Source organism: Salvelinus sp. IW2-2015, linkage group LG23, assembly GCF_002910315.2.
Source record: "Salvelinus sp. IW2-2015 linkage group LG23, ASM291031v2, whole genome shotgun sequence".
In the NCBI taxonomy this organism is placed as follows: domain Eukaryota; kingdom Metazoa; phylum Chordata; class Actinopteri; order Salmoniformes; family Salmonidae; genus Salvelinus; species Salvelinus sp. IW2-2015.
The window spans coordinates 33,544,981-33,572,790 of NC_036863.1; the positions used below are offsets into that span (position 1 = coordinate 33,544,981).

General features: G+C 42.7%; 1 protein-coding gene across 6 annotated transcripts in view; it reads left to right on the top strand.

Moving 5' to 3' along the window:
- LOC111950797 (seizure protein 6-like) overlaps positions 1-27,810 on the top strand; it is a 249,655-nt gene that overhangs the window by 85,981 nt on the left and 135,864 nt on the right. For all 6 annotated transcript variants that reach the window (XR_011473977.1, XM_023968695.2, XM_023968690.2 and 3 more), the window contains exons 2-3: positions 18,961-19,749; positions 24,488-24,627. Coding sequence is in view for 5 of the 6 variants with exons in the window: in XM_023968695.2 (XP_023824463.1) it covers positions 18,961-19,749; positions 24,488-24,627 (929 nt within the window). In the remaining variant the exon portion in view is untranslated. The remainder of the gene's footprint in view (positions 1-18,960; positions 19,750-24,487; positions 24,628-27,810) is intronic.

Consider the following 27,810-nt stretch of genomic DNA (forward strand, 5'->3'; position numbering starts at 1 on the left):
CTCTATAACCCCTGTTCCTGACTAAGCATTCATATCTTTAAACGAGTCTTTTGGGTGTCAGATGGAGTAAAAAGTACATTATTTTTCTTTAGTTGAATGTTGTAAAGTTAAAAGTAATTAATTATAATAAAAATATTTTATAGACTACTGCGTCCAGCTACACTGACACACACAGCTCCCTGCGGACCTGGCATCCTTTCACTCCCTCCTCTCTACATTCTCCTCTTCTGTCTCTGCTGCTAAAGCCAATTTCTACCACTCTAAATTCCAGCATCTGCCTTAACCCCTAGAAGCTCTTTGCACCTTTCCTCCTCCTGAATCTCCTCCCTCCTCCCCCTCCTCCTCTCTGCTGATGACTTCGTCAACCATTTTTGAAAAGAAGGTCGACGACATCGATCCTCGTTTGCTAAGTCAGACACACCGCTGGTTCTGCTCACAACTGCCCTACCCTGTGCTTGGACCTCTTTCTCCCCTCTCTCTCAGATGAAAATCTCGCGTCTTGTGACGCCGGCCGCCCAACAACCTGCCCGCTTGACCCTATCCCTCTCTCTTCTCCAGACCATTTCGGAGACCTTCTCCCTTACTCACTCGCTCATCAACTCATCCTTGACCTGGCTACGTCCTTCCGTCTTTCAAGAGAGCGCAGAGTTGCACCCCTTCTGAAAAAACCTACACTCGATCCTCCGATGGTCAACAACTACAGACGTATCCTTCTTTCTTTTCTCTCCAAAACTCTTGAACGTGCCGTCCTTGGCCAGCTCTCCTGTATCTCTCCTCAGAATGACCTTCTTGATCCATCAGTCAGGTTTCAAGACTAGTCATTCAACTGAGACTGCTCTTCTCTGTGTCACGGAGGCGCTCCGCACTGCTTAAAGCTAACTCTCTCTCCTCTGCTCTCATCCTTCTAGACCTATCGGCTGCCTTTGATACTGTGAACCATCATATCCTCCTCTCCACCCTCTCCGAGCTGGGCATCTCCGGCGCGGCCACCTTGGATTCGTCCTACCTGACAGGTCGCTCCTACCAGGTGGCGTGGCGAGAATCTGTCTCGCACCACGTGCTCTCACCACTGGTGTCCCCAGGGCTCTTTTCTAGCCCTCTCCTATTCTCGCTATACACCAAGTCACTTGGCTCTGTCATATCCTCACATGGTCTCTCCTATCATTGCTAGGCAGACGACACACAATTAATCTTCTCCTTTCCCTCTGATAACCAGGTGGTGAATCGCATCTCTGCATGTCTGGCAGACAATCAATCGTGGGGATGACGGACACCCACCTCAAGCTGAACCTCGGCAAGACGGAGCTGCTCTTCCTCCGGGGAAGGACTGCCCGTTCATGATCTCGCCATCACGGTTGACAACACTCCATTTGTGTCCTCCTCCCAGGTGTAGAACCTTGGCGTGATCCTGGGCACCACACCCTGTCGTTTCTCAACTAACAATCAAAGGCGCGTGACCCGTTCCTGTAGGTTTCCATGCTCAACCCATTCGCAGAGTACGACCTGCCTCACGCAGGCACGGCGCAGGTCCTAATCCAGGACTTGTCCATCTCCCGTCTGGAATTACTGCAACTCGCTGTTTGGCTTTTGGGCCCCCCCCCTCCCCCCTTTGGGCCCTTGCATTAAACCCTACAACTCTCCAGAACGCCGGCAGCCCGTGGTGTTCAACTTCGCAGTTCTCTCACGTCACCCGCTCCTCGCTCTCTCCACTGCCTTCAGTTGAAGCTCGCATCCGCTACAGAACCATGGTGCTTGCCTACGGAGCTGTGAGGGGAACGGCACTCCGTACCTTCAGGCTCTGATCAGGCCCTACACCCAAACAAGGGCACTGCGTTCATCCACGTCTGGCCTGCTCGCCTCCCTACCTCTGAGGAAGTACAGTTCCCGCTCAGCCCAGTCAAAACTGTTCGCTGCTCTGGCACCAATGGTGGAACAAACTCCCTCACGACGCCAGGTCAGCGGAGTCAATCACCACCTTCCGGAGACACCTGAAACCCCACCTCTTTAAGGAATACCTAGGATAGGATAAAGTAATCTTCTAACCCCGCCCCCCCCTTAAAAGAGTTAGATGCACTATTGTAAAGTGGTTGTTCCACTGGATATCATAAGGTGAATGCACCAATTTGTAAGTCGCTCTGGATAAGAGCGTCTGCTAAATGACTTAAATGTAAATGTAAATGTACACTAACCTTCATCTTGGAGTGTTTCAAACACCATAAGGGCAATGGTAGGTTTGGTCAGTTGGTTTGAGGAGTAGATTTATTCTTAGCAGGGATTGGTTCTTGCCGTTGCTTTTCATCTGTCCTGATTGAATGGTCATAGCCATTGAGATCAGTGGAGGAGAGGGAGAGAGAGAGGAGAGAGAGGAGACAGTGAAATTAGTCAGGGAGCTAGAGGAGGTCTTTCTGTCAGATGAGAGGGCAATGCTCCATCTGTATTCACACAGTACTCTCCATCCTCTCTTCTCCCCATTCCTCGCTTTGTGTGTGTGCGTGCGTGCACGTACTACTGTATGTGTATAAGAATAAGCTTACTGGAGTGTATTATGTACTGTAATTCACAGATATCATATGTAGGGTTGCAATAAATTCCCTGGGTTTCCAGAAATCCCAGTGTGCAGATCCAGGAATCAGCAGGGAATAAGAAAGATATCAGGAAACCTCCAACCAGGATTTCTGGCAACCCTAATCATATGGCATATGGGTTACATTTATGATAGATCAAAGTTTTCACCGTACACAGAACCAGGTGTGCACATACTTTTTATTTTATTTTCTATATTAGATTAATTGGAATATATTGAGCTATTTGATACTGACAGAAAGCGTCACCTGTGCGTTTTCCATTTTATAACAGGGTTGGGGTGAATTCCATTTAAATTCCAGTCAATTCAGGAAGTACACTGAAATTCCAATCCCAATTCCAATTCTCTTCATTGGTTTTCAATTATGAATTGACTGCATTTGAAAGGGAATTGACCCCAACCCCGTTATAAACTGGAAAATGCACAGCTGATGCTTTCTGTCAGTTCTTATTATTATTCAGTACGGAGCATAAAACTATTAAAAGTATATATTATTGATCAAACGCCCTTTCTGTTTTCTGACAGCAAACTTCCAAGATGAGCTACCCATAGCTACCCATAGCTACCCATAGCTACCCACAGCTACCCATAGCTACCCATAGCTACCCATAGCCCATTCATTTGCATGCTTTGCTCTCAGGACACTACATATTTTTGCAATGAATTATTGTTTAGTCAGTGGAGGTACACCAGTCATCTCCTAGGATTCCTAGGGGTTTCACTTTTGACTCCCTCTTCTTGGGTTCATGTCTGTTTAGGGTTAGTCCATCTCCATCACAGTAGCTACATTACTCTAACACACTGTACAGCTGTCATGCTAATGGCGGTGCTCTGTGCCTCTGCCTTGGTTCCGCTCCAGCTAAAGGTTGTGTCTGATGAGCTTATTGGAGCCATTGAGCAACAGTTTGTTCAAAGCCTGTCTGAAGGACGGCGGCTCGATGAGCTGGAACACGGATAGAAGCCATAATAAATTTAAATAAAAGTTTTGGTTCCACTTAATGAAGACAAAGGGCAGATGGAGGGTCTCTGGATGAAAGGGGAGGGCAGGTGTTTCAACTCAATGAACTGTTATCCTTTCCACTCTAATGCTGTTACCTGCCGGAACTTTTGAAGGGCATTCTTGCTTTTCACATAAGGGTATGTCAAAGCCACGGATCCACAACCAACACGTTTACTTTTATAAAGGCAATTACTGTCTGAGGGAAGAGAATGTGAGATTTTCTTTGTGAAAGATTCCACTTTTCTTTCCGCGTGTGCTTTTCATTCTTTTGTTTTCTATTATTTTATAGAATCCGACATGCCAAACAAATGTTTCTACTTGCAGTACTACGCTTATTTTTCACTTCTCCATGCTTTCATTCTTCTTCATTCTTTCCGTATCACCCTGTCCCACCTGCACCATATCCTCACCAACAGTAGGCAGGCATCTCCTCAGAACAGAGCCATATATACAGTGGGGTCCAAAATGTATTGACACCATTGATAAAGATGAGCAATAATGATTGTATGAAATACATCATTCAAATAATGAAATTATATTATTTTATACTAATAAAATAGATTAAAAAAGTTATAAGACATGCTAACCTCTCACCTTTACCAATAACAGTGAAGGTTAGCATGTCTTGGGGGTTGTAACGATCGTCTAATTCCTCCTCCTCGGATGAGGAGGAGGTCATATGCGGTAGGTCATATGCGGTAGGTCCAAAAATGGCAAAAGTACAGGCAGGGAATAGGCAAAAACGATCATACACAGGAGGAGAGAAGGACGGGAAAAACCAGCTCTCCGCAAAAGTGTCTCAAAACAAACAATACCTCACAGTGATGGGGTGCAAGGAACTGAACTAAATAGTGTGGGATGATGACATGCAGGTGTGTGAACAGGTGATTAGAATTCCGGTGATTGGGATCTGGAGAGTGAGCTGGAAAGTGGGCTGCAGATGTTACAGTCAGTTCAATGTCTATTTTTCTTATTTACATTTTGGTAGAGTTGTCAACTAACATCAATTCAATGTGAAATAAAAACAAATGCCACCATGTCGTTGGATTTAGGTTAAAAGTTGGGTGAAAAAACTTTTTGCAAATCCAATCAATTTTCCACATTGATTCACCATCATCACATTTCATTTTGGGTAAAAGTTACATGGAAACAACATTGATTCAGACAGTTTTTCTCCCAGTGGGAGAGTTGGGCCAGGTTTTAGAATGGCTGCCATGTTAGCACCTTTATTCTCAAAATGTTGGTGATGTAACAATACTAGAGCACCTCCAACAATTCCCTATGAAGTGACCCGCTGTAAAGAAGTTAAACAGAGCACCGAAATGAACAGAGGTGTTTATGGTTTAGCATTGTGGATAATGTTAATACAAGTCTGTACAGTGTTGTAGTGCCAAGAAAGTGCATATCTGCTTTCACTGGACATCTTCATKGGCTTTGAAAACCATCAGAAACAAATATCACAATGCGTAAGCGTCAATTATCACTTAGCAAACGACTATGAAGGAGAAAGTGGCACTCTCGAAATGTTGAGAAAGAAACCGCATTGGCACAACTCTCTCGATAAAGAGCAATCTGAAAGTATTCAGACTCTTTCACTTTTTCCACATTTTGTTACGTTACAGCCTTATTCTAAAATGTTTCTAATAGTTTTTTTCACCCTCATCAATCTACACACAATACTCCATAATGACAACMCAAAAACGGTTTTATTTTTATTTTTGCAAATGTATTAAAGATTAAAAACTTAAATATCACATTTACAAAGTATTCAAATCAAATGAAATTGTATTAGTCACATGCGCTGAATACAACCAGTYTAGACCTTACAGTGAAATGCTTACTTATGAGCCCCCTAACTAAAATACGAATAAGAAAGAAAAAGTAACAAGTAATTAAAGATCCGCAGTAAAATAACAATAGCGAGACTATACACAGGCGGGTACCGGTACAGAGGCAATGTGCGGGGGCACCGGTTAGTCGAGGTAATTGAGATAATATGTACATGTAGGTAGAGTTATTAAAGTGACTATACATAGATGATAACAACAGAGAGTAGCAACGGTGTAAAAGAGTGTGGGGAGGGGGCAATGCAAATAGTCTGGGTAGCCATTTCATTAGATGTTCAGGAGTCTTATGGCTTGGGGTTAGAAGCTGTTTAGAAGCCTCTTGGACCTAGACCTGGTGCTCCGGTACCGGTTTCCGTGTGGTAGCAGAGAGAACAGTCTATGGTTAGGGTGGCTGGAGTCTTTGACAATATTTAGGGCCTTCCTCAGACACTGCCTGGTCCTGAATGGCAGGAAGCTTGGCCCCAGTGATGTACTGGGCCCTATGCACTACCCTCTGTAGTGCCTTGCAGTCTGAGGCCGAGCAGTTGCCATACCAGTCAGGATGCTCTCGATGGTGCAGCTGTAGAACCTTTGATCTGAGCACCCATGCCAAATCTTTTCAGTCTCCTGAGGGGGAATAGGTTTTGTCATGCCCTCTTCACGACTGTCTTGGTGTGCTTGGACCATGTTGGTTGGTTGATGATGTGGACCCCAAGGAACTTGAAGCTCTCAACATGCTCCAGTACAGCCCCGTCGATGAGAATGGGGGTGTGCTCGGTCCTCTTTTTCCTGTAGTCCACAATCATCTCCTTTGTCAAGGATGATTCAGACCCTTTACTCAGTACTTCGTTGAAGCACCTTTGGCAGCGATTACAGCCTTGAGTCTTCTTGGGTATGACACTACAAGCTTGGCACACATGTATTTGGGGAGTTTCTCCCATTCTTCTCTGCAGATCCTCTCAAGCTCTCTCAGGTTGGTTGGGGAGCGTCACTGCACAGTTATTTTCAGGTCTATCCAGAGATGTTCGATCGGGTTCAAGTCCGGGCTCTGGGTGGGCCACTCAAGGACATTCAGAGACTTGTCCTGAAGCCACTCCTGCATTTTCTTGGCTGTGTGCTTATGGTCGTTGTCCTGTCTGAGGTCCTGAGCACTCTGGAGCAGGTTTTAATAAAGGATCTCTCTGTACTTTGCTCTGTTCATCCTTCCCTCAATCCTGATTAGTCTCAAAGTCCGTGCAGCTGACAAACATTGCCACACCATGATGCTGCCACCACCATGCTTCACCGTAGGGATGGTGCCAGGTTTCCTCCAGACGTGACGTCTTGGCATTCAGGCCAAAGAGTTCAATCTTGGTTTCATCAGACCAGAGAATCTTGTTTCTCATGGTCTGAAAATCTTTAGGTGCCTTTTGGCATAAAGGCCTGATTGGTGGAGGACTGCAGAGATGGTTTTCCTTCTGGAAGGTTCTCCTATCTCCACAGAGGAACTCTGGAGCTCTGTCAGAGTGACCATCGGGTTCTTGGTCGGGTTCTTGGTCCCCTCCCTGACCAAGGCCCTTCTCCCACGTTTGACTCTTGGTGGTTTCAAACTTCTTCCAATTAAGAATGATGGAGGCCACTGTGTTCTTAGAGACTTTCAATGCTGCAGAAATGTTTTTGTACCTTCCCCAGATCTGTGCGTTGGCACAATCCTGTCTCYGWGCTTTACYAACAATTATTTCGACCTCATGGCTTGGTTTTGCTCTGACATGCACTGTCAACTGTGGGATCTTATATAGACAGGTGTGTGCCTTTCCAAATCATGTCCAATGAATTGAATGTGCCACAGGCGGACTCCAATCAAGTTGTAGAAACATCTCAAGGATGATCATTGGAAACAGGATGCATCTGAGTTCAATTTTGAGTCTCATAGCAAAGGGTCTGAATACTTATGTAAATAAGGTATTTCTGGTTTTTGTATTTAATACATTTGTAAATATTTCTAAAAACCTGTTTTCACTTTGTCATTATGGGGTGTTGTGTGTAGATTGATGAGGAAAAACATGTATTTAATCCATTTTAGAATGAGGCTGTAACGTAACAAAATGTGGTTAATGTGAAGGGGACTGAATACTTTCCGAATGCACTTTATATTACTCTGCCTCAGCCCATTGCTCATTCTGACTCATAATGATCCAGGTCCCTAGCTACAACAGCCTGGCCAGCCCAGTCATTTAAATGAGTTCACTATGCATTCAATCCATCAGCAAGACCTCCTAAGGAGGGGATGAGAAAAGCCTGTCGCGTAGAGCCGTCTTGTGATGGCAACAATGTAACTTTAGACAAGAGGAAGGCCACTATAGATTTTTTTTGTCTAGTGCCTCTCTAGAATAATAAGGAAATTAAGGCCTGGATATTAGAGGATTGGTGCCAATCAGCAGCTTCCCTGGAGCCTGTCCCGTTCTGCCTGATTAGTTCCCCTTCTCTCTCTCTCTCTCTCTCTCTCTCTCTCTCTCTCTGCTCTGATGCCGTACGGGGGAGAAATCCCTGTGATTTTTCACTCTTTGTCTTGACGTAAAAAAAAGAAAGACATGGAACGTACACAATGTACTGTACAGGATTTCAGTGCTAAGCAGAGGTTTCTTCCAATCAGAATGTCGCCCAACATAACATTTCCTTTGGCTGAGAGGGTTGAAAGGAATTGTTAAGAGATTCCCTCTGTAGGATCAGATAGAGTGAGACATAAATTCAGGTATTACGCTGCAGAGCTGCTCTACAATTTCTCTGATTGCCTCAATCGATTTTTTGTTCTCACCTTAACCACCTCTCTTTAACAATCTCTCTGTCTGTGGCTGAAGAAGAGTTCTTCTAGTGAAGCATTGTATTTTTCTTTGCCTCATTCTATCCTACACTGTCTATGTGGTGTTTAGCACCCAATCCAACGTTCTTGCAACCAGTCTATGGTGAGACAATCAGTGATTTTCTCTCTGCCAGTCAAATGCAGTCAGTGCCAGAAAGACTCTAAGCAGAGCACAGCCAAGAAGAATCCAATAAAACAAAATACTGCCTGGATTAGAGTTTTTTAAGAGGAACAAAAACAATCCTTAATTGCTTTGCTATTCTGCAGTCTTATTCAGGTCAGGATTTCAAATCTGCTGTCGTCAGGTTGACTGTCTGCCGCATCCTAACAAATAGATCCAGGCTATTGCTGTGGAATAGCAATCCTAGATATTTTAAATGAGGTCTCCGAGGCTTGACATTTCCTTCATCGCTTAGCTCTCTCAGATCTCCACTGCCCCTGTGTAGCCCTTTCCCACACCACACTATTACTTTGTTGAGGATACAGATGTGGAACCCTCATAAGCTGTTTAGTTGAAACAGTCATTTTGAGTTTGTTTACTTAGCTCTAGTTTAGCTTTCACATTATGTCAAGCCTGATGATACACTGGAGAAACAGACTTCTGTCTCCACTCTCTGTACAGAGTCATGTACTTTAAGCAATCCATTCTGCTCTTTTCACACCCTCTCTAGTCTCATCACTCATTGTCCTGTAGACCTTGGTGTATTGTTCTTGACTGATCACTGTATCTATGGGTAAAGCCAGTCATTCCCCCATCACACAGTCCCAGAATGGGCATGTCTGTCAGGATCACATCTATCTGACAGTGAAGCAGCACTCTGTCAGCCTCCCACTCCTGTCTCCCTTCTCTCTTAGGGACACTTAGATTAGTCGGCATATTACATTTACGCCTGATTGGTAAAGTCCTTCAACCACTCAAAGTCCTTGAATACTCCATTCCTCAAAAATAACAATCCCTGAACTTTTAATAGGTTTGTTCAACAGAATGTGTAGATCTGGGAAAAATGGTCACTGCAAGTTCACAGTTTAGGTTCACTGTACCATATGRGTATGTGTATTTCTGCATGTTCCTCCACCTGCTCAGCCAACGACTAGGCCGAAGGATGGAAGGTGCTTCAGAAGGGGAAAGCATCCCATCTCCTCTGAGCAATAGCTTCAGCATATACAGTATGGACCCTTTACATTGGTCATTATGCAGATGATAGGAGGTGACCTTCACTATCACCACAGGAGGACACAGCTAAACAGGACATAGAGAATGGAAGTATTGGGCCATGCTCTCTTAAACTAGACCCTCCACCATGGACCACTACTCATATGCACCAATTGCAAAGAGAGAAGCCACCGAGAGGTTCCTTAGTATGTGTGTCATTTTAATGTTTGTTTCATACTGTTGTATGTCTGCTCTGATACTGGTTTGAGAGTGGATTGAGATCATTGAAAGCTAAGTATGGTATGAAACTAGTGGAGGCTGAAGAGGGGAAAACGGCTCATAATAATGGCTGGAATGGAGTAAATGGAATGGTATCAAAAACATGATTTTCATGTGTTTGATATCATTCCATTCACTCCACTCCATCCATTACACCCATTATTATTAGCCGTCCTCCCCTCAGCAGCCTCCACTGCATGAAACAACTATTTTAAACATCCCATTAAGTTATATTTCCTAACACTCTTGAATAGCATCAATTAGCCTAGCAACTCTGACTCTGAGTGTAAAATCACCATGGTGATGTTTCCTGCCTGTCCTCACTGGGTAATGTTTCCCTGAACATTGATCCGCTATTGATCTGAGCATGAGAAACCCTAGTTTAACCTGAGGCTCAACTCCCACTCTCCACTCTCACTAAATATTCCCACTGAAGGGCAGGAGCTGTACGGTCACTGACCAACCTCCATGTTCCTTCTGTTCATACACAGACAGAGACAGAGACAGAGACAGAGACAGAGAGAGAGAGAGAGAGAGAGAGAGAGAGAGAGAGAGAGAGAGAGAGAGAGAGAGAGAGAGAGAGAGAGAGAGAGAGAGAGAGAGAGAGAGAGAGAGAGAGAGAGAGAGAGAGAGAGAGAGAGAGAGAGAGAAAGAGAGAGAGAGAGAGAGAGAGAGAGAGAGAGAGAGAGAGAGAGAGAGAGAGAGAGAGAGAGATGAAGAAGTATATAGTCTTTCACGGCTATGCTCTGATCATTAGCTACATGACAATCCAGTTCGGAAAGGGAGATGATTATGGAAAAACAAAATAATGAATGCCTCTCACATAGTTTTCAGAAGTCTGCTTGCGATCGTATATATATTCCTTTGGTGACTTCCTTTACATTTCTCAAGGCTTCCGTCAATACATTTTTTTGGGGCAATCATGTGTCTTGGTTTGGAGGAGGCAGGCTCATGTGTACAGTCAGACTTTATGAAGATCTCCCTTTACATCTTTCATTCTCTCTAGTTTGTGCGAGATGTCAAATGTGTTTAGTTTGCTTTTAAGAGCAGCTTGGGCTGCTCCTGTTGTGACAGAATAAGGCTACAAGGAAATGTTTCCCACTCCTAACCCAGAACATCAAAATACCTTTGAATTGCTTCTGTCACCCAGGAAGATTAATGGCTGGTGTTGAGTCTGTCAGTAAAATGTAACGCTATGTGTCAGCTCTCTGTCAGCTAGAGAGAGGCTTTGTAAAGAAATTGTTTACTCTGCCTCTTGAATGGTGCGATCAAACTTTTTTATTATGGCACACACCATGGCAGCAGTAAAAGCACTCTGTATCTCTGCWTTAGCAAATGCTACATTGACTTATACACCTTCTGTCTGGGACTGATGGGGGACGCAGTGCTGCTGCAAATGCTGAGACCATTCAGATTTTTAGAGCTAATGTTGATTCCATTTCCCATTTGGAATGTATGAATGTGTGTTTCTTGGTATGGGAGTCAATTCAGGATCAATAGAAACAAAGGGAGATTGCAAGTGAGAACATCTGGCCTCGGGGCAGAAATAATTAAGCATCTATTCGTTATGCATTGAAATCAACCAACCTCATGATCAATACTGCTAAAATGACTTTGCAATTTGTGGAAAACACGAGCATAACAATTGAATGGCGCATTAATAATGAATCTCTAACTCAAGACATTTTGGGAGTTAGCAAAGAGACAGAGATGAAAAGAGAATTGATGGTTGTTTACTCTAAACTGTCACCACATCATTCCGATGATACTAGACTCCATTTGGACATATTTGTAGACATAAGTGCTATATTCCAGCTCATTGCCTTGAGCCCATCCAAACTAGTTTATAAACGTAARATTGTTGCCCAATTTGACCAGCTATGTCAAATGTATTGAATTTTTGGAAAAATGTAGTCTTCAATACAGGAGTACCTGCTGTATTTCACTTGCACAGTAAGTATTATATACAGTTGAAGTCGGAAGTTTACATACACCTTAGCCAAATACATTTAAACTCAGTTTTTCACAATTCCTGACATTTAATCAGGGTAAAAATTCCCTGTCTTAGGTCAGGTAGGATCACCACTTTATTTTAAGAATGTGAAATGTCAGAATAATAGTAGAGAGAATGATTGATTTCAGCTTTTATTTATTTCATCGCATTCCCAGTGGGTCAGAAGTTTACATACACTCAATTAGTATTTGGTAGCATTGCATTTAAATTGTTTACCTTGGGTCAAACGTTTCGGGTAGCCTTCCACAAGCTTCCCACAATAAGTTGGGTGAATTTTGGCCCATTCCTCCTGACAGAGCTGGTGTAACTGAGTCAGGTTTGTAGGCCTCCTTGCTCGCACACGCTTTTTCAGTTCTGCCCACAAATGTTATATAGGATTGAGGTCAGGGCTTTGTGATGGCCACTCCAATACCTTGACTTTGTTGTCCTTAAGCCATTTTGCCACGACTTTGGAAGTATGCTTGGGGTCATTGTCCATTTGGAAGACCCATTCGTGACCAAGCTTTAACTTCCTGACTGATGTCTTGAGATGTTGCTTCAATATATCCACTTAAATTTCCTACCTCATGATGCTATCTATTTTGTGAAGTTTACCAGTCCCTCCTGCAGCAAAGCACCCCCACAACATGATGCTGCCACCCCTGTGATTSATGGTTGGGATGGTGTTCTTTGGCTTGCAAGCCTCCCCCTTTTCCCTTCAAAAATAATGATGGTCATTATGGCCAAACAGTTCTATTTTTGTTTCATCAGACCAGAGGACATTTCTCCAAAAGGTACGAGCTTTGTCCCCATGTGCAGTTGCAAACCGTAGTCTGGCTTTTTTATGGCAGTTTTGGAGCAGTGGCTTCTTCCTTGCTGAGCGGCCTTTCAGGTTATGTCGATAGTCCTCGTTTTACTGTGGGTATAGATACTTTTGTACCTGTTTCCTTCAGCATCTTTACAAGATCCTTTGCTGTTGTTCTGGAATTGATTTGCACCAAAGTACGTTCATCTCTAGGAGACAGAACGCGTCTCCTTCCTGAGCGGTATGACGGCTGCGTGGTCCCATGGTGTTTATACTTGTGTACTATTGTTTGTACAGATGAACATGGTACCTTCAGGCGTTTGGTAATTGCTCCCAAGGATGAACCAGACTTGTAGAGGTCTACAATTTTCTTCTGAGGTCTTGGCGGATTTCTTTAGATTTTCCCATGATGTCAAGCATAGAGGCACTGAGTTTGAAGGTAGGCCTTGAAATACATCCACAGGTACACCTCCAATTGACTAAAATTATGTCAATTAGCCTATCAGAAGCTTCTAAAGCCATGACATCATTTTCTGGAATTTTCCAAGCTGTTTAAAGGCACAGTCAACTTAGTGTATGTAAACTTCTGACCCACTGGAATTGTGATACAGTGAATTATAAGTGAAATAATCTGTCTGTAAACAATCGTTGGAAAAATGGCTTGTGTCATGCACAAAGTAGATGTCCTAACCGACTTGCCAAAACAATAGTTTGTTAAWAGGAAATTTGTAGAGTGGTTGAAAAACGAGTTTTAATGACTCCAACCTAAGTGTATGTAAACTTCCGACTTCAACTGTATATCCTTGCATCACAGATTCATGCTTTTCAGCTTCCAGGTTGTGTGGCTAAAATACACTCCACTAGAGAGGAACAGGGAAAGGGGGATACCTAGTCATCTGTACAACTGAATGCATTCAACTGAAACGTGTCTTCCGCATTTTACTCAACCCCTCTGAATCCGAGAGGTGCGGGGAGCTGCCTTAATTGACATCCACATCTTCGGCGCACGGGGAACAGTGGATTAACTGCCTTGCTCGGTGGCAGAATGACCGATTATTACCTTGTAGCCTGGCGGATAGGAGCGTTGGGCGGTAACCGAAAGGTTGCTGGATCGAATCCTAGAGATTTGCTTTTCTTTCAGTATTTTCAGCTCTGTGGCTTACACTGGCTTACACTGAACCCCCCACTCTGGGATATCTCACTCATTTTCTGTTTGTGTCGACGACACCCTTTCTCCCCATGTGAGGTGTGCTAGGCAGCTCTCCCGCCTCGTTAAAACAAACTGTCACCCACAGAGCGCAAGCTAATTAAGGTGTCAAAACAGTCTCCAGATCCATGTGTGTTTGCACACGGACACACATAGTAATTCAGGCCGTCATTCAGCATCGGGGGATGGCTAAATGATACAGTTCAATATGTACCATAGAATTCCTTTCTGGAATTTTTTGGGGAAGGCAATGATGTCTATAGAGCATCAGTGGTTTTGTTCAGTGTGTCTTAATTGCCTTGGTGAAACGATTCATTCTCACCATTTCGCTTGCTCGTACTCTAAGTCACAGTTCTTGATAGAGAGATCCATTCCAAGAAATGGGAAAAGAAAGGAGAATAAAAAGGTGAAGATAGAGATGATTGGAGAGATGTACCAGGGAAAGAGAGAAAAGATGAGATGGTATGAGGGAGAGGGTGTCAACCTGTGAAAGAGCATGAGATGGAAAATAGATCGAAATCGACTGTGGTAACTGTCTCTGTGCAGCCATGCAGGCCCTGGGCTTGTTGGCTGTTGTACATTGTCCTGTGGTTGGTCTGCTTGCCACAGAGCCATCTCTGCCTGTATTTACTCTGATTCATAGACCAGGCTTCCCTCCAGCACTAAACACAGCCAGTTCAGAGGGGAGTTGTGCCCAGATGTCACCAAGCAGCTAGATAATGCAGCATGTGTTTGTGACATGAAGTAGAGATGGTGTGTCCTGGACAGCTGAGAACAGTCAGAGCAGAGCTGGGAGATGAAGGGTGAATGGCTTTGTTTGATGTCTTTTTAGTCTACTGTAGCCCAATATAAACAGTAGTTACTGTAACTACAGGATAATGCATACAATATGAATGAATGATGTKTTCTCTATTTCTGTAACAACTAATTCATAGAGGCAGCAAACCAAAACACAGCCAACAGTTCAACCTGGGTTCAGTTTTCTCTGCTATAAGTTACAGTTGTGTTCAACTGCCAAGCTGGAGTCTGCTTGAGGGCACACAGCTCAAGTAGAGCATTGTGTTTCTTATGACTGAACTATTTTGTGAGAAGTATTGTTTTTGATCGTTTGATCGGTTTTGCTGGTCTGTAGAAGTAAAAAAAAAATTACATTTCACCCCGTTGGAATTGTAAAGGGTTTGTTTATCCTAATGCTACTGACGTGGAGTAAACATGTTTGTGGATAATTTCTTCCTTACCTCACCTGGTGTCAGTCTCATTGCTGGTAACTCCAACTGACTTTAAAAAGGTGGTACAGATGTTGTCTCTCACCAGGATGATTGGATCCCCTGGATCTCTGTGTTTCTCCCTCTGAAAAATATCAAAGCAAAGTCATTTCTAAAAGATCTAAAACTGTGAGTCAACATCTCCATTTGAAAGGCTTCAGACAGTCCTGCTCACAAAAAGGTGTGCAAACATCTTCATTTGACTCCTCACTGTCAACCCTAAAACTACCATTCAGCCACAGGGAGAGTTAGTATAATCCATACTACTTAGCGTCTAAAGAGTATGTAGTAACACCTAGCATCAGTGCACAGTGTCAAGAGGCAAATTCGATTACAATGGAAGATAGGTCTCTGGAGGGAAGCTCAGGTCTGTTTAGGAATTGAATTGCACTCTGTGAAATTGTGATCATTATTATCCACCGACATCGGATTCTCCTTAGTCATGGCGTGATTATTTCTAACAACAGCGTGAATTCACTATTACTAATCAAATCTTGGAGGGCGCATAAAGCATCCTCTTACATGGCTTTGCCTCAAACTATTTTATTTAGGAAAGCATCTAAAGGTGAGAGCTGTGAAGAGTGTCTCTTTTATTTTCTGAGAGGAACGTGACATTGAGAAGTTTGAGATAAATGTCAGACTTACAGTACATGTGAACCATCATTTGTCATTAATCTTGGGATAAATTTAGACATTAGACATTTCATAATCACAAACTTACTCACTATACATTCATCCTACTGAATAGTTGTATCTCTCTATTTGTGACCGACCGGCTCGATTCAGTCTTATGTAGCAACATTTGAAATCGTTTTTTWWAWATWTTTTTTTTACATTGGATAAAAGCAGACTCAGAGCTAGTAATCATACACTACAGTTGATCAACAATGGTAAAGTAATTCTGCTTCGAAAGTTGATAAAGTTGTTAATACACTTTTGAGAAAATTGCCCTTGAATGTTTGGGTACACCTACTGGAGCGTTTTTCTTTGTCTACGCCCATTCAGCATCATTCACACCCTCTTAAGCCTTAGCCCCAACCATCTCTTTAAGGATTCACATGTGATGCCATGTGCTAAACAGATTGAGTACGGGAGTGTACTAAACAACCAACGATTTCATCCGTTTAAAAATGAATTTAGTATAGGTCAATCTAGCAAACCAGGCTACTTTCTAAACAATATTTTGGTTAGTTTCTAGCTTGTTAGTTAGCCAGTTCAAATAATGATCATATCATAAAACTGACATCATCTTAACTTTAGCTAATTTGTATTCATTATTACAGAAAAATAAACTCACAACAAGATCATTATTTTCAAGTTAATGGTGAGCTAATTACAGAAAACAGCTTACGGCTGTGAGTGTGATGAAATAAAAGCAGGGCATTCTACTGGAGAAATGTAGAACTTGGACACGGTCTCGTTGGCCTAGCTTCATATCCTAATTTGACTTTGGTGCAGGTCATATTGATCTTCACATTCCTGTCTCTGGTAAACACACACTACTGTATATCAAATCAAATGTATTGTTTAGACAAGTAGGTAGCTAGCTAAACAATAAACCATAATCCCAACTCATAACGCTAAAGCTAACCAACTAGGTTCAATGTTAAGTAGCTAGCTAACATTAGGCTATAACTAGCAAGCAAATGGATCTGAGATATGAATAATATTACTACACAAATCAAACACGTAACGTTAGCTAGTGAGCCATCCAGCAAGCTAACATTAGCTAGCTAGCTAACAGTACGCTTTAACTTGCAATGAAAATGATTTTCTGCCAAAATTAGAAACTTATAATATCTGAAAATGTAGCTAGCTAGACTCTCTTACCTGTATACATGTATGAACAATTCTCCCTCTGTTACGGATGCCATGGTTGCGCTTAGTTTGAAGATGTAATTCAGAGACAGGTGTTTTATATAACAGCCTGTGTGTGTTCTTTTTTTGACTTCATCTGCATATTTGCAATCAAATGCCTGAATTTTCTAAATTTCCTTAGCTATCCTACTCCATCGGGAATTCCACTGATTTCAAAACTCGAAGTGGAGAGTGGAGAGCATTTGCAACATTATCACAGTTCTTCGTGATATCTTTCAAAAAAGCCACGTTAGAAAGGATTACCTACACATACTGAGCAGCTTATATTATAGACAGAAGCGGGCTACATGGCAGACCAATCCGAACTCATCTCTCGGCATGTCCAGTCCATCCATTATCTCAGCCAATCATGGCTAACAGGAAGGTTCCTGCCTTTTTCCGTCGCTAAACCTACTAGGCTCGTAATTAAACAATTTATTCATATTTACAGATGGCATACAAGTTTGTTATTAAGGCAAAAAACTTTTACATGTTCCAGATGGCATTTCTGCCAAAAAAACGCATTTTGATAAAAAAAACGATGTTTTTGTTCAAATGCCTCTCCTGTGAAGTAGTGACGCGCGACATGCACCTAGTTTCCTGAAACTAGTCACATTTGTCCACGCAGCACAACCATAAGTGTTGAAACTGTCAAGGACAATTAGTATATAAAATCCCAGCAGCATATCCTACTCTTTACGACAGATAAGGCAGTATTACATCAGAGAGCTTTTGTAAGTCCTTTATTTCCATTTCACTGAGGTCCTGCTCTGATAAAGGACAAGAGAAGTAGCCGTTATCACTGCTGTACCATATCAATCTCTTCACACTGCCTGTTGTTTTGGCAGTTGTGTCTGGGGTTTTGGAGACAATTACAGTAGCAAGATAACATACTTTTCTCCATTTTCAAAGTGGTTTTCCACTACAAGGATTGTGTGTTTTCTGTGCTTTATCATGGTTTACTTCTTTCTCTGGCATGTGGTTAAGGAGTGTGGGTCAAGGGATTGTGTGTGTGTGTGTGTGTGTGTGTGTGTGTGCCAGTGTGCATGCATATGCACACTAGGGGTAATCTACATTCTGAAAGTCATGCCATCCTTCAGCTAGAGTCTGTCTTTTAGAAAACTTGTGTCTTTTAATCTTTTATCTCAGAAGTCAGACGAATATTTACATTTTCTTGATGAAATTCTCCTTTCAGTTCTTTCCCTCGCTCTGGCTGTGATTGCAGAGCTTGTCTGCGATAATGAACACTCATGCTGACTTACTGCAGGCTTCACAGTGAGGACTGTCATTATTAATCTGTCACAGAACTTTTTAAAGGCATTCCCTATACTAATGGAGATAAATGTAGAAGAGATGAAAGACGATCGTGTTGTTGCTCTTTATTAACCCTGAGAGACGTCCTCTGGTGTATCTTTTGACACTTAAGCCGTCATTCCGGCAAAAAAGACCCACTTTCAAAAGCACTGTTCATTTCCGACCTTACTTCTTGAGAGCYAATACATTTAACACTGTGGTTTTGGATACTTATAGTAATACTGTATGAGAGGAATTTGGAGCTATCATTATCATCCCTCCCACTTTTTGAATTTAGCACCTATACCCTGGGGCTTCCTGATTGCATCTTAACCGCTGCAGGTGGGAATAATTACTCTACGGCTCAGCCATTATTATATTTGGTAATCATGAGACATTCAGAGCAAAACCTTCACTTTGGCTAATTGGAAGAAGGAGGAATAAAGGTATTCAAATGAATCATCAAAGGGTTATCATGAGGTTTTTTTCCTGAAGGGCCTTTTCTAAGGGCCTCTTGTGGCAATTTGGCTACAGTAGTAGTTAGTTAATCAGGGTGGTTATTGTTCCACTTTACTCACTAGCCACTGCACTTAACCTTCTATGTGACAAGATATCCACTCATAATGCTCCTTACAGCCTGGTAAATGGGGGTCCCTAACCCTAGACTAAACCCTAGACTAACAGATTTTGCAATTACAACAGAGCCATATATGTATCCAATGTATATATATATTTTTTTACTTTAAAGAAAAAATATGTTTTCTATGCAATGTAATATTTAGGAATCATGTTCTCTGGTATTATATTTATCTTCTAGTATGCTCTAATACCTCCATGTTGTTGGTGTGTTTCTCTCCAGTGTCTTCTCTAGAGAATGGAAATGTTGGGGGCCAGAGGAGAGTCGAAGCAGACAGCGGAGCCTTCACACACTCGTCCACACAGGACACAGAGAGTGAGATCCACCATTTTACCACAGCATCCTCCATGAACGTCCCCAACCACCGACCTGTCTTCAGAGGCATCGCCCTACATGAACTCCTGCTCACTAAAGATTTCCAGGGGGACCAGCGGTTTTTCACAGACCATGGAGACGTGGCAGGACATCCCACAATGCCTGGCTCTGTTACTGCCTTTGAGGCGGGGGACGCCTCAACTCGCCTGGTGCCACACGAGGACGCKCCTGCCTTCTCTGACATCGCCACTACTGCCACGGTGGCTGCCACAACCCCCCTCACCATCTCTGCTTCCACAGACCCTGGGCTACTGGTGAGCATGACTCAGAATAACAAGTTCGCCAAAGACAAGGCCAGGGAGGCAGAGAAGGTGGCAGTGACCACAGACTCCCTGACCACCCCTGTAGTGGCAACCACTCCCCCTACAGTCAGTGGCCGCAGCCCCAATGCCCCCCCCTTCCTGAATGGAAGCGCCAATGGTCAGGGGGAAGTTATCATGGAAACCACCTTGCCCCCCCCTGTCCTGACCACCTCAGTGAGGGTGGAGAAAGGTGAGTCAGAGGAACCAGGGGTAAAGAACAAAACAGGCATCCAGCTCACCAAACTGACCGCCGTATCCACAGGAGAGGTGGATGAGGGAATGACCACCACAACCATCATCACAACCACCACCATCACCACCATGCAGACACCAGGTAACTTCTGTTTTTATTGGTTTAATACACATACAGTATAGAGTGAAGTAGAAGTATATAAATCCAATTACATCCAATTGGCAACTGCTGCTTTTCTGTAATGGCCTAATGCAATGGCTTTAGAGTAGCAGCTTTAATGCAGGCAGCGTCAAATCACTTAAACTATCAACAGTTAAAAATGTACTCGGGGGCTGTCCATTTCGAGGTGTCGTAGAAAAATGCACCCCCTTCCCCAATGTTACAAATATTTTCACATGACCTTGAAGCGCTAGGTTCTCGGCACGTGAGGAAAAGCCACTAGGATCGGAGAGGAGGCAGAGCGTGTGTTAAGCTTTCCTGAATAACTGGGCCTGCTGGGAGCGTACAATATGTGGCCACATTATTATAGAATGACTTGGGAGAATGATGATTTGCAACAGACAGCACATCTCAGTATCAAAACTTTAAATATATCCAGACTGGCCTGCAACTTTGCCTTTCTAGACCTAATAAACTGCCAAGAGTATACCCACAACTAATCCAAATTGAATTAAATGATCAAATCACAGGGCTTTTGCACCGTTATTGAAATGACATTTTCACTGCAGTTTACAGCCTAGAGTAGAACTTTCATTACATTGTGGTGTTGTAGAATAGTCTAGGTAGGAGAATTGTATTGTCCCCCTCTCTTGCGTGTTTCATGTCTTCACTGTTCTTTTATGTGCAATGACGTACCTGGCCTCTCCACTTACATAGAAAATTGGTGCAGCTTTGAATAATTTTATGTGTGGTATGATGCTAGCTAGCCTATTGCAGATCTGGAAAATCAATCCATCTACCACTATTGTCACTATGAATGTTGGATAGAGGGCAGGATAGACAGTTAGACTAGTTTACTATATTGACTTGTGGTACAGTAAAAGTTAACGCCCAGAAAAGTGTAGTGCAGAAGTACCAAAACACCTTGATATAGGGGAGGCACATGGAAGCAGATTAAAACATTTGGCTAGGATGGAAGACATTATATAGTAAAACCTGCAAAAGGGTGAATGTAAACCAGGGGGAAATGTACTTCTGTAAGACCCGATGCTGGAGATGAGAAGCAGGTATAGGGAGTGAACATTTAATTAATTATCAACAGACATGGAACAGGACAGGAACAGCGTCAGAACAGGGAGAATAAAATGACATGACGACAATAAATGCTGAAGCGGGGAACAGACAGATATAGGGGAGGTAATGAGAGCAGGTGATTGAGTCCAGGTGAGTCCAATGAATCGCTGAAGCGCGTGATGAGGGAAACAGGTGTGCGTAATGATGGTAGCAGGAGTGCGTAGTGCGGGGTAGCCTGGCGCCCTCGAGCGCCAGGGAGGGAGAGCAGGAGCAGGCGTGACAGTAACCCCCCTCTAGGGGTGCCACCCGACGTCCCACCTGGGCGAGCCTGACGGGCCGGCCGAGGCATGGCGCTGGACAAGCCGGCTGAGGGTGTAGAAGCCCGACGAACCGGCAGAGGCATGGGAGCCTGGCAAACCAGATGAGGCGTGGGAGCCTGGCGATCCAGTTGAGGCGTGAAGCCTGAGGATCCCGCTGGGATGTGGTAGCCTGGCGAGCCAGCTGAGACATGGGAGCCTGATGATCTGGCTGAGGCGTAAAAGCGCGTGACGAGAGAAACAAGTGTGCATAATGATGGTGGCAGGAGTGTGTAGTGATTGGCAGCCTGGCGCCCTCGAGCGCCAGGGAGGGAGAGAGGGAGCAGGCGTGACAATAAAAAAAACACACAACCTTCCCCAAATCCAAAGAAAAGAGTATGACAACCAGGGGTTGGAACCAAAACTATTTCACAATCGTTTCATTTTGAACAGAACCATTTTTTTTTGTTCCATTCCACTGTTACAAACAAAAAAAAGAACGTTTTATATGGGTCCTTTCTGTTACTTTTTATACCTCTGAAATAATTTTTTAAAAACATTTACATTAACATTAAATTACCCTACCAATCAGTGTGGATAGAGCAGCCTGCTTTTGAGCGTGCAAGCTATTTACATCCATTCGACAGACGAGTGTAGGGTGCGAGATGCGACTGAAATTTTGCTGGTGGGGAGAGTGCGAGAGAGGGTGGTGGAGAAGGCTTGGCTTGACACGCTGGGCATCTTGTTATGACATGCATTATCTGAATTAGGCCCACAGAATTATACCTACAGAGGAGTGGCTTCTATGATGGAACTCTGAATATCTTTGAACGTTATTTTCCACACATAACGCAACAAAGTGCATATGCAATTTCAGCAGGCAGGCTAGCAGACACTAGAATAGGTTTCTGAGTGAAAGAGTAGGGCTTTCCATAGGCACTTTGTTGCGTTTTGTGAGGAAAATAATGTTATTAACTTCTACTTGGTACTCATCCCGGATCCGGGAGCACCCTCATCAGTAAAAAAGCTGACTAGCATAGCCTAGCATAGCGCCACAAGTAAATACTAGCATCTAAATATRATGAAATCACAAGTCCAAGACACCAGATGAAAGATACAGATCTTGTGAATCCAGGCATCATTTCCGATTTTTAAAATGTTTTACAGGGAAAACACAATATGTATTTCTATTAGCTAACCACGATAGCAAAKGACCCAACRGCATATTTCCACTATTTTTTTTACTGCATAGGTAGCTATCACAAATTCGACCAAATAAAGATATAAATAGTCACTAACCAAGAAACAACTTCATCGGATGACAGTCTGATAACATATTTATTGTATAGCATATGTTTTGTTCGAAAAATGTGCATATTTCAGGTATAAATCATAGGTTTACATTGCAGCCACCATCACAAAATCTCACCAAAGCAGCTAGAATAACTACAGAGACCAACGTGAATTACCTAAATACTCATCATAAAACATTTATGAAAAATACACAGTGTACAGCAAATGAAAGACAAATATCTTGTGAATCCAGCCAATATTTCAGATTTTTTAAGTGTTTTACAGCGAAAACACAATATAGCATTATATTAGCTTACTACAATAGCCTACCACACAGCCCCATTRATTCAACATAACGTTAGCGATAGCAAATAAACCAGCAAAAGATATACATTTTTTCACTAACCTTCTCAAACTCCATCAGATGACAGTCCTATAACATCATATTACACAATACATATATGGTTTGTTCGAAAATGTGCATATTTAGCCGGGCACCCCAAAATCAGTGGTTATACAATGAGAATAGTAGCCAAACTGCAACCAAAATGTCGGGAGAAATCTTGGGAGAGGCACCTAATCAATAAATAACTAATCATAAACTTGACTAAAAAATACAGGTTGGACAGCAAATTAAAGATACATTAGTTCTTAATGCAACCGCTGTGTTAAATTTTTTAAATTAACGTTACTACGACATACAGCGTGCGTTAAAGCGAGAAATTAATGGCGGAATAATAGTTTAACATTTTTGACACATATACGAATTAACATCATAAATAGTTCTTACTATTTGATGAGCTTCCATCAGAATCTTGTACAAGTTGTCCTTTGTCCAGAATAATCGTTGCTCGGTTGTAGATTGTCGTCTTCAACTTTGGAATTAGCAGCAAACATTAGCCATGTGGCGCAGACTGTCCAAATCCCAGAACGCAGCACAAAAGAAAAATACAGAAAATCGCAATATACTGATATAAACTGATATAACTCGGTTTAAAATAACTACATTATGATGTTTTTAACAGTATATCGAATAAAATCAGAGCCGGATATATCTAACGCCTATAACAACAGATTTTCAGAACGCAATCCTGAGGTCTGTCTCGCGCCATGACGAACGTTGAAAAGACTGCACCCCCGGTTCCAAGAGCTCTTGTTCGGCCTCAGATCTACCTAGACACCCCATTCCAATTCTCACTGCTTACTGACATCTAGGGGAAGGCGTATGCAGTGCATGTAGACCCATAGATTACATGCAAATTAATAAACTAACCCTGGAACAGAGCCCCCGATTTCAGATTTCTCACTTCCTCACAGGAAGTTTGCTGCAAAATGAGTTCTGTTTTACTCACAGATATAATTCAAACGGTTTTAGAAACTAGAGAGTGTTTTCTATCCAATAGTAATAATAATATGCATATTGTACGAGCAAGAATTGAGTACGAGGCAGTTTAATTTGGGAACGATTTTTTACAAAGTCGAAATGGCGAAATGGCGAAAGGTTTTAACTGGTTCCATGCATTTAAAATAATGGTTCTGTTCCGGAACAGTATATTTCACTCTCGTTCGCGGTTCTGATTTTGTTCCTCAAAAAGAAATGTTGATTCTGTTCCATGACCGGTTCCAAACCCTGATGACAACCCTTAGCAGTAACCTAAAGTGTCCTGCATGACTGCCTCTCGTTTACAGTGTTTACTCAGATTTTAGTCAGAGTCTTGTACAGCGTGGCAGGAACAGCGWTGGAGAGGGCCAGTCAGTGTTTCTCATCCTTCCATGCTGACAGCTCCTATTCATCTGGCACCCAGGATCACAAAGCAGATCATGCGGCAAACCAATCTGCAGAGGCCGGCTCCACCTGATCTGTGCTGCCTGGCTGTCCTCTCCAGTGGGTCTAGATGGCTGAGGGGCGGCGTGATCTCCAAGGCCCGGCTGAGAGGCAGGGAATCTGGGGAGTTAATGAGGGGGTTAGAGGGCCACTGAGACACAGATGGGCTGTCAGAGATGGATCAGTAGTCTGGGAAGAGGGATCACTTGTCTTTTCATTTCTCCTGTGCCAGGTCCCTGCACTGTGAATTTCACTGACCCTGAGGGCCACATCAAGATTCCACAGCAGCATTCTGCAGCGTTGTCGTCTGACCCTGCAGTGGATTGCATCTATGTGGTGACGGTCTACCTGGGATACGGGATTGAAGTACAGGTCAGTGAAAACGGGATACTGTCTAAGTTGTCCCTTTTATGGGGTTCACATCCATACACTTTCCCACATCTCAAGGTTTTAATGGAAACCTGCTCAGTGTGTTAATGTTAATGGAAATGAGAGGAGGGCTGTTAGGTCCAGGTTTGCCAATAGGCCTTGGGTTAGTGTTGCTGGACACACTGTTTTAGCACCGCAATCCGCTCTCTCTAGCACTCTCTCTCTCTCTTCCCTACCTTCATTTAACCTAATTATCATGGCTGTCGTTAGAGCCTGCGGCTCTGATGAAGTGTGTTACACCTTTATGCTATTTTCAGCTGCCCAAACGCTAATGAGCTACGCATCTATTGGAATCTCAAACTAACATAACACTTCAGCTTGCTCATGAAACAAATGGCTCATGTCAACATTTATGAGTGCAGCTTATTTATGCCATTACAAAGTCGTGAGCTTCACATGACTTCAAGGGAAAAATACAAGAAAAAAAATCAACTGCACTTCATGTTTAGCAAGTGTCTTTCTTGTAACTAGAGCAGTTTCAAAATAAAACCATTATAGTTATTCCTGAAAATGTTCTCTTGGAGTGGTAAGGGGAAATCTGAATTCAGCCAGGGCTGTTTGCTTGTTGTGTTTCTATTCATTCATGTGGAACTTGTTATCTCTGGGCTGTCACATCAACAGTCCCACCACAATCAATACAGACCCAGCAGCAGAGACACCACAGCATAGCGAAATGTTTAGTCAGCCGTCATTTCATAATGATCTAATGAGACAAAATGGCCTACTAAAATTGCTTGCGAAAGCGTAGGTAAAAGACAAACCCCGAGTTCCATTTGCTAGCATGCATTCAGAGGGCCCTCACTTTGAATGCATCTCTTTCACTGGTCCCGTCTTGGCTGCATCCAACGTTTATCTATGGAAGCAGGCATCAGTCATTATTTTCTCCAGGGAAGGAAGGGATGGTGCGTCTATTTCCCCTAGCAAAAATAATAATAAGTTACTTAAATTCATCTATGTGGAGTCTACATTTAAATAGGTCAAAATGCATTTAGATTCATTTACATTTCCAGACAAAATGTATAATTCTGTATCGCATCAACAGTACCTTGGCAATAAGATTATCTCATAATTCATTGATTGAGTGTAAAATATATTTCACAATGTATTTATCATACATTGCATGATGCAATACAAACTGTGCATTTCATATCATTCATATAATTTTGTTTCATGGAAATGAACCAATTCTACTGCATAGTGAATTTCTTTAGCAATAGTTGCATACTACTGTAGTTTACAGTAAATACTTTAATCTTGGGTTGTGTTCCTAGTTCCTGGTTCAGTGGCCATGACTGTAGTACTGTGTTTTGATTAAATCGGAACAACAATTAATTGAATATACTCTAAATTGGTCACTGAGCAATCTTCCCTTCTTGATTACACACACAATCAAAACAATCTCTCATTGAGCAAAATATATATTTGAGAACATGCTTTTTGTAAAGGGAAAGTATGTGTGGCATTGGCTAAGTAGGAGAATGAATTGCCTCTTGCAATGGACGGAGTAATTATGTTTTTCCCCATTGGCTGAAAGAGCCATTCACAGACCACCAATTACTTAGCTAGAAGTATGCTGACCATAGGGACTTACTATAAAGTAACAATTTAAGTTAGACTTTTGTGCTTCAGATCATGACTAAACCACTACTTATCTCCATGGCCACATTGCATGTTGTTGGTATTTGTCTATCTTTCAGTTATGTGGATTGAAAGCCACCTTGCTTGTTTCTCTTAGTGAAAACTTTCCCTTAAATTAAAAGTAACTTTATACAAATCCTTCAGGACCTTTGACTACCAGGACTGATAGGGCCATTGTTCACTCAAGGTCATCTCCAGTTTATGCACGATAAGGAGGCATGCAGTATAATTTAGTGTTTGCCTAAGCAAATGACAATGATACACCCCCACTCATGTCCCAATACCCTTTCAGCTATGCAGTGGACTCAGAGATAACCTACATTAAACCCAGCCACGATTAAAAGGGTCATTGTTAAAGTCTCATGGCATGTTGCCTGAGCACAGAGAGATGATCTGGTAAGTAAATCCATATGCACTCTCATTTCAGCACATTGTCTCTAAACATTAGGAACACCCTCCCCCTTTTGCCCTCAGAACAGCCTCAGTTCATCGGGGCATGGACTCTACAAGGTGTCGAAAGTGTTCCACAGGGACACTAGCCCAAGTGGACTCCAATGCTTCCCACTGTTGTGTCAAAATGGCTGGATGTCCTTTGAGTGGTGGACCTTTCTTGATATAGAAAGGAAACTGTTGAGCATGAAAAACACAGCAGCTTAACAGTTCTTGATACACTTAACCCTCCTACTGTGTTCCGGTCGAATTGGACCGGTTTTACTAGTTTTCTCTCTGAAAAATGTAGTTCATTTAATCTGATTGTCATAAGGTTCCATGACTTTGTCCACACAGGGCATCTGAACACACAAAACACATTTTGATGATTTTCATTATATTTGGTGTTTTTATTAACTTTGTACTCCTGTTGGTGTTCCCCTCAAAAAGAACCTTCATTAGAAATGAATGGGTGAGACTACAATTAAAGAATAAAATTAAGTTCAGGCACATGCCCATTCATCAGATCGACACACTTCCTCTCACAGACCCCACATGCATGTGTGTTTGACACACACCACACACACACACACACACACACACACACACACACACACAACACACACCACACACACACACACACACACACACACACACACACACACACACACACACACACACACACACACACACACACACACACACACACACACACACCTCACTCCCCTTCTTGGCTTCCATGGCAACCTGCACAGGAACCTTTCCCCAATATAATCTTTCCCCCACGGGAACCACACCTGTTGGCATTCTCACAAACAATCGCCAAATTGTTTCAATAATATATAGAACTTTTCTCACAGCTCTGGTATAAAAACATTTTTTGAGGCCTTGCTCACAATTCATTCTGTGGCAGCTAAATTACCAAACGATATACTACTGTACGGTATGTGAGGCTCTTGATCATATTTTTGATCATGACACTGGTGGGGAGGAGAGAGTCCTTGTTAAACTTTGACACAAAGTAGTTTGTGATAAATGGCACAATACGTTTCATCTGAG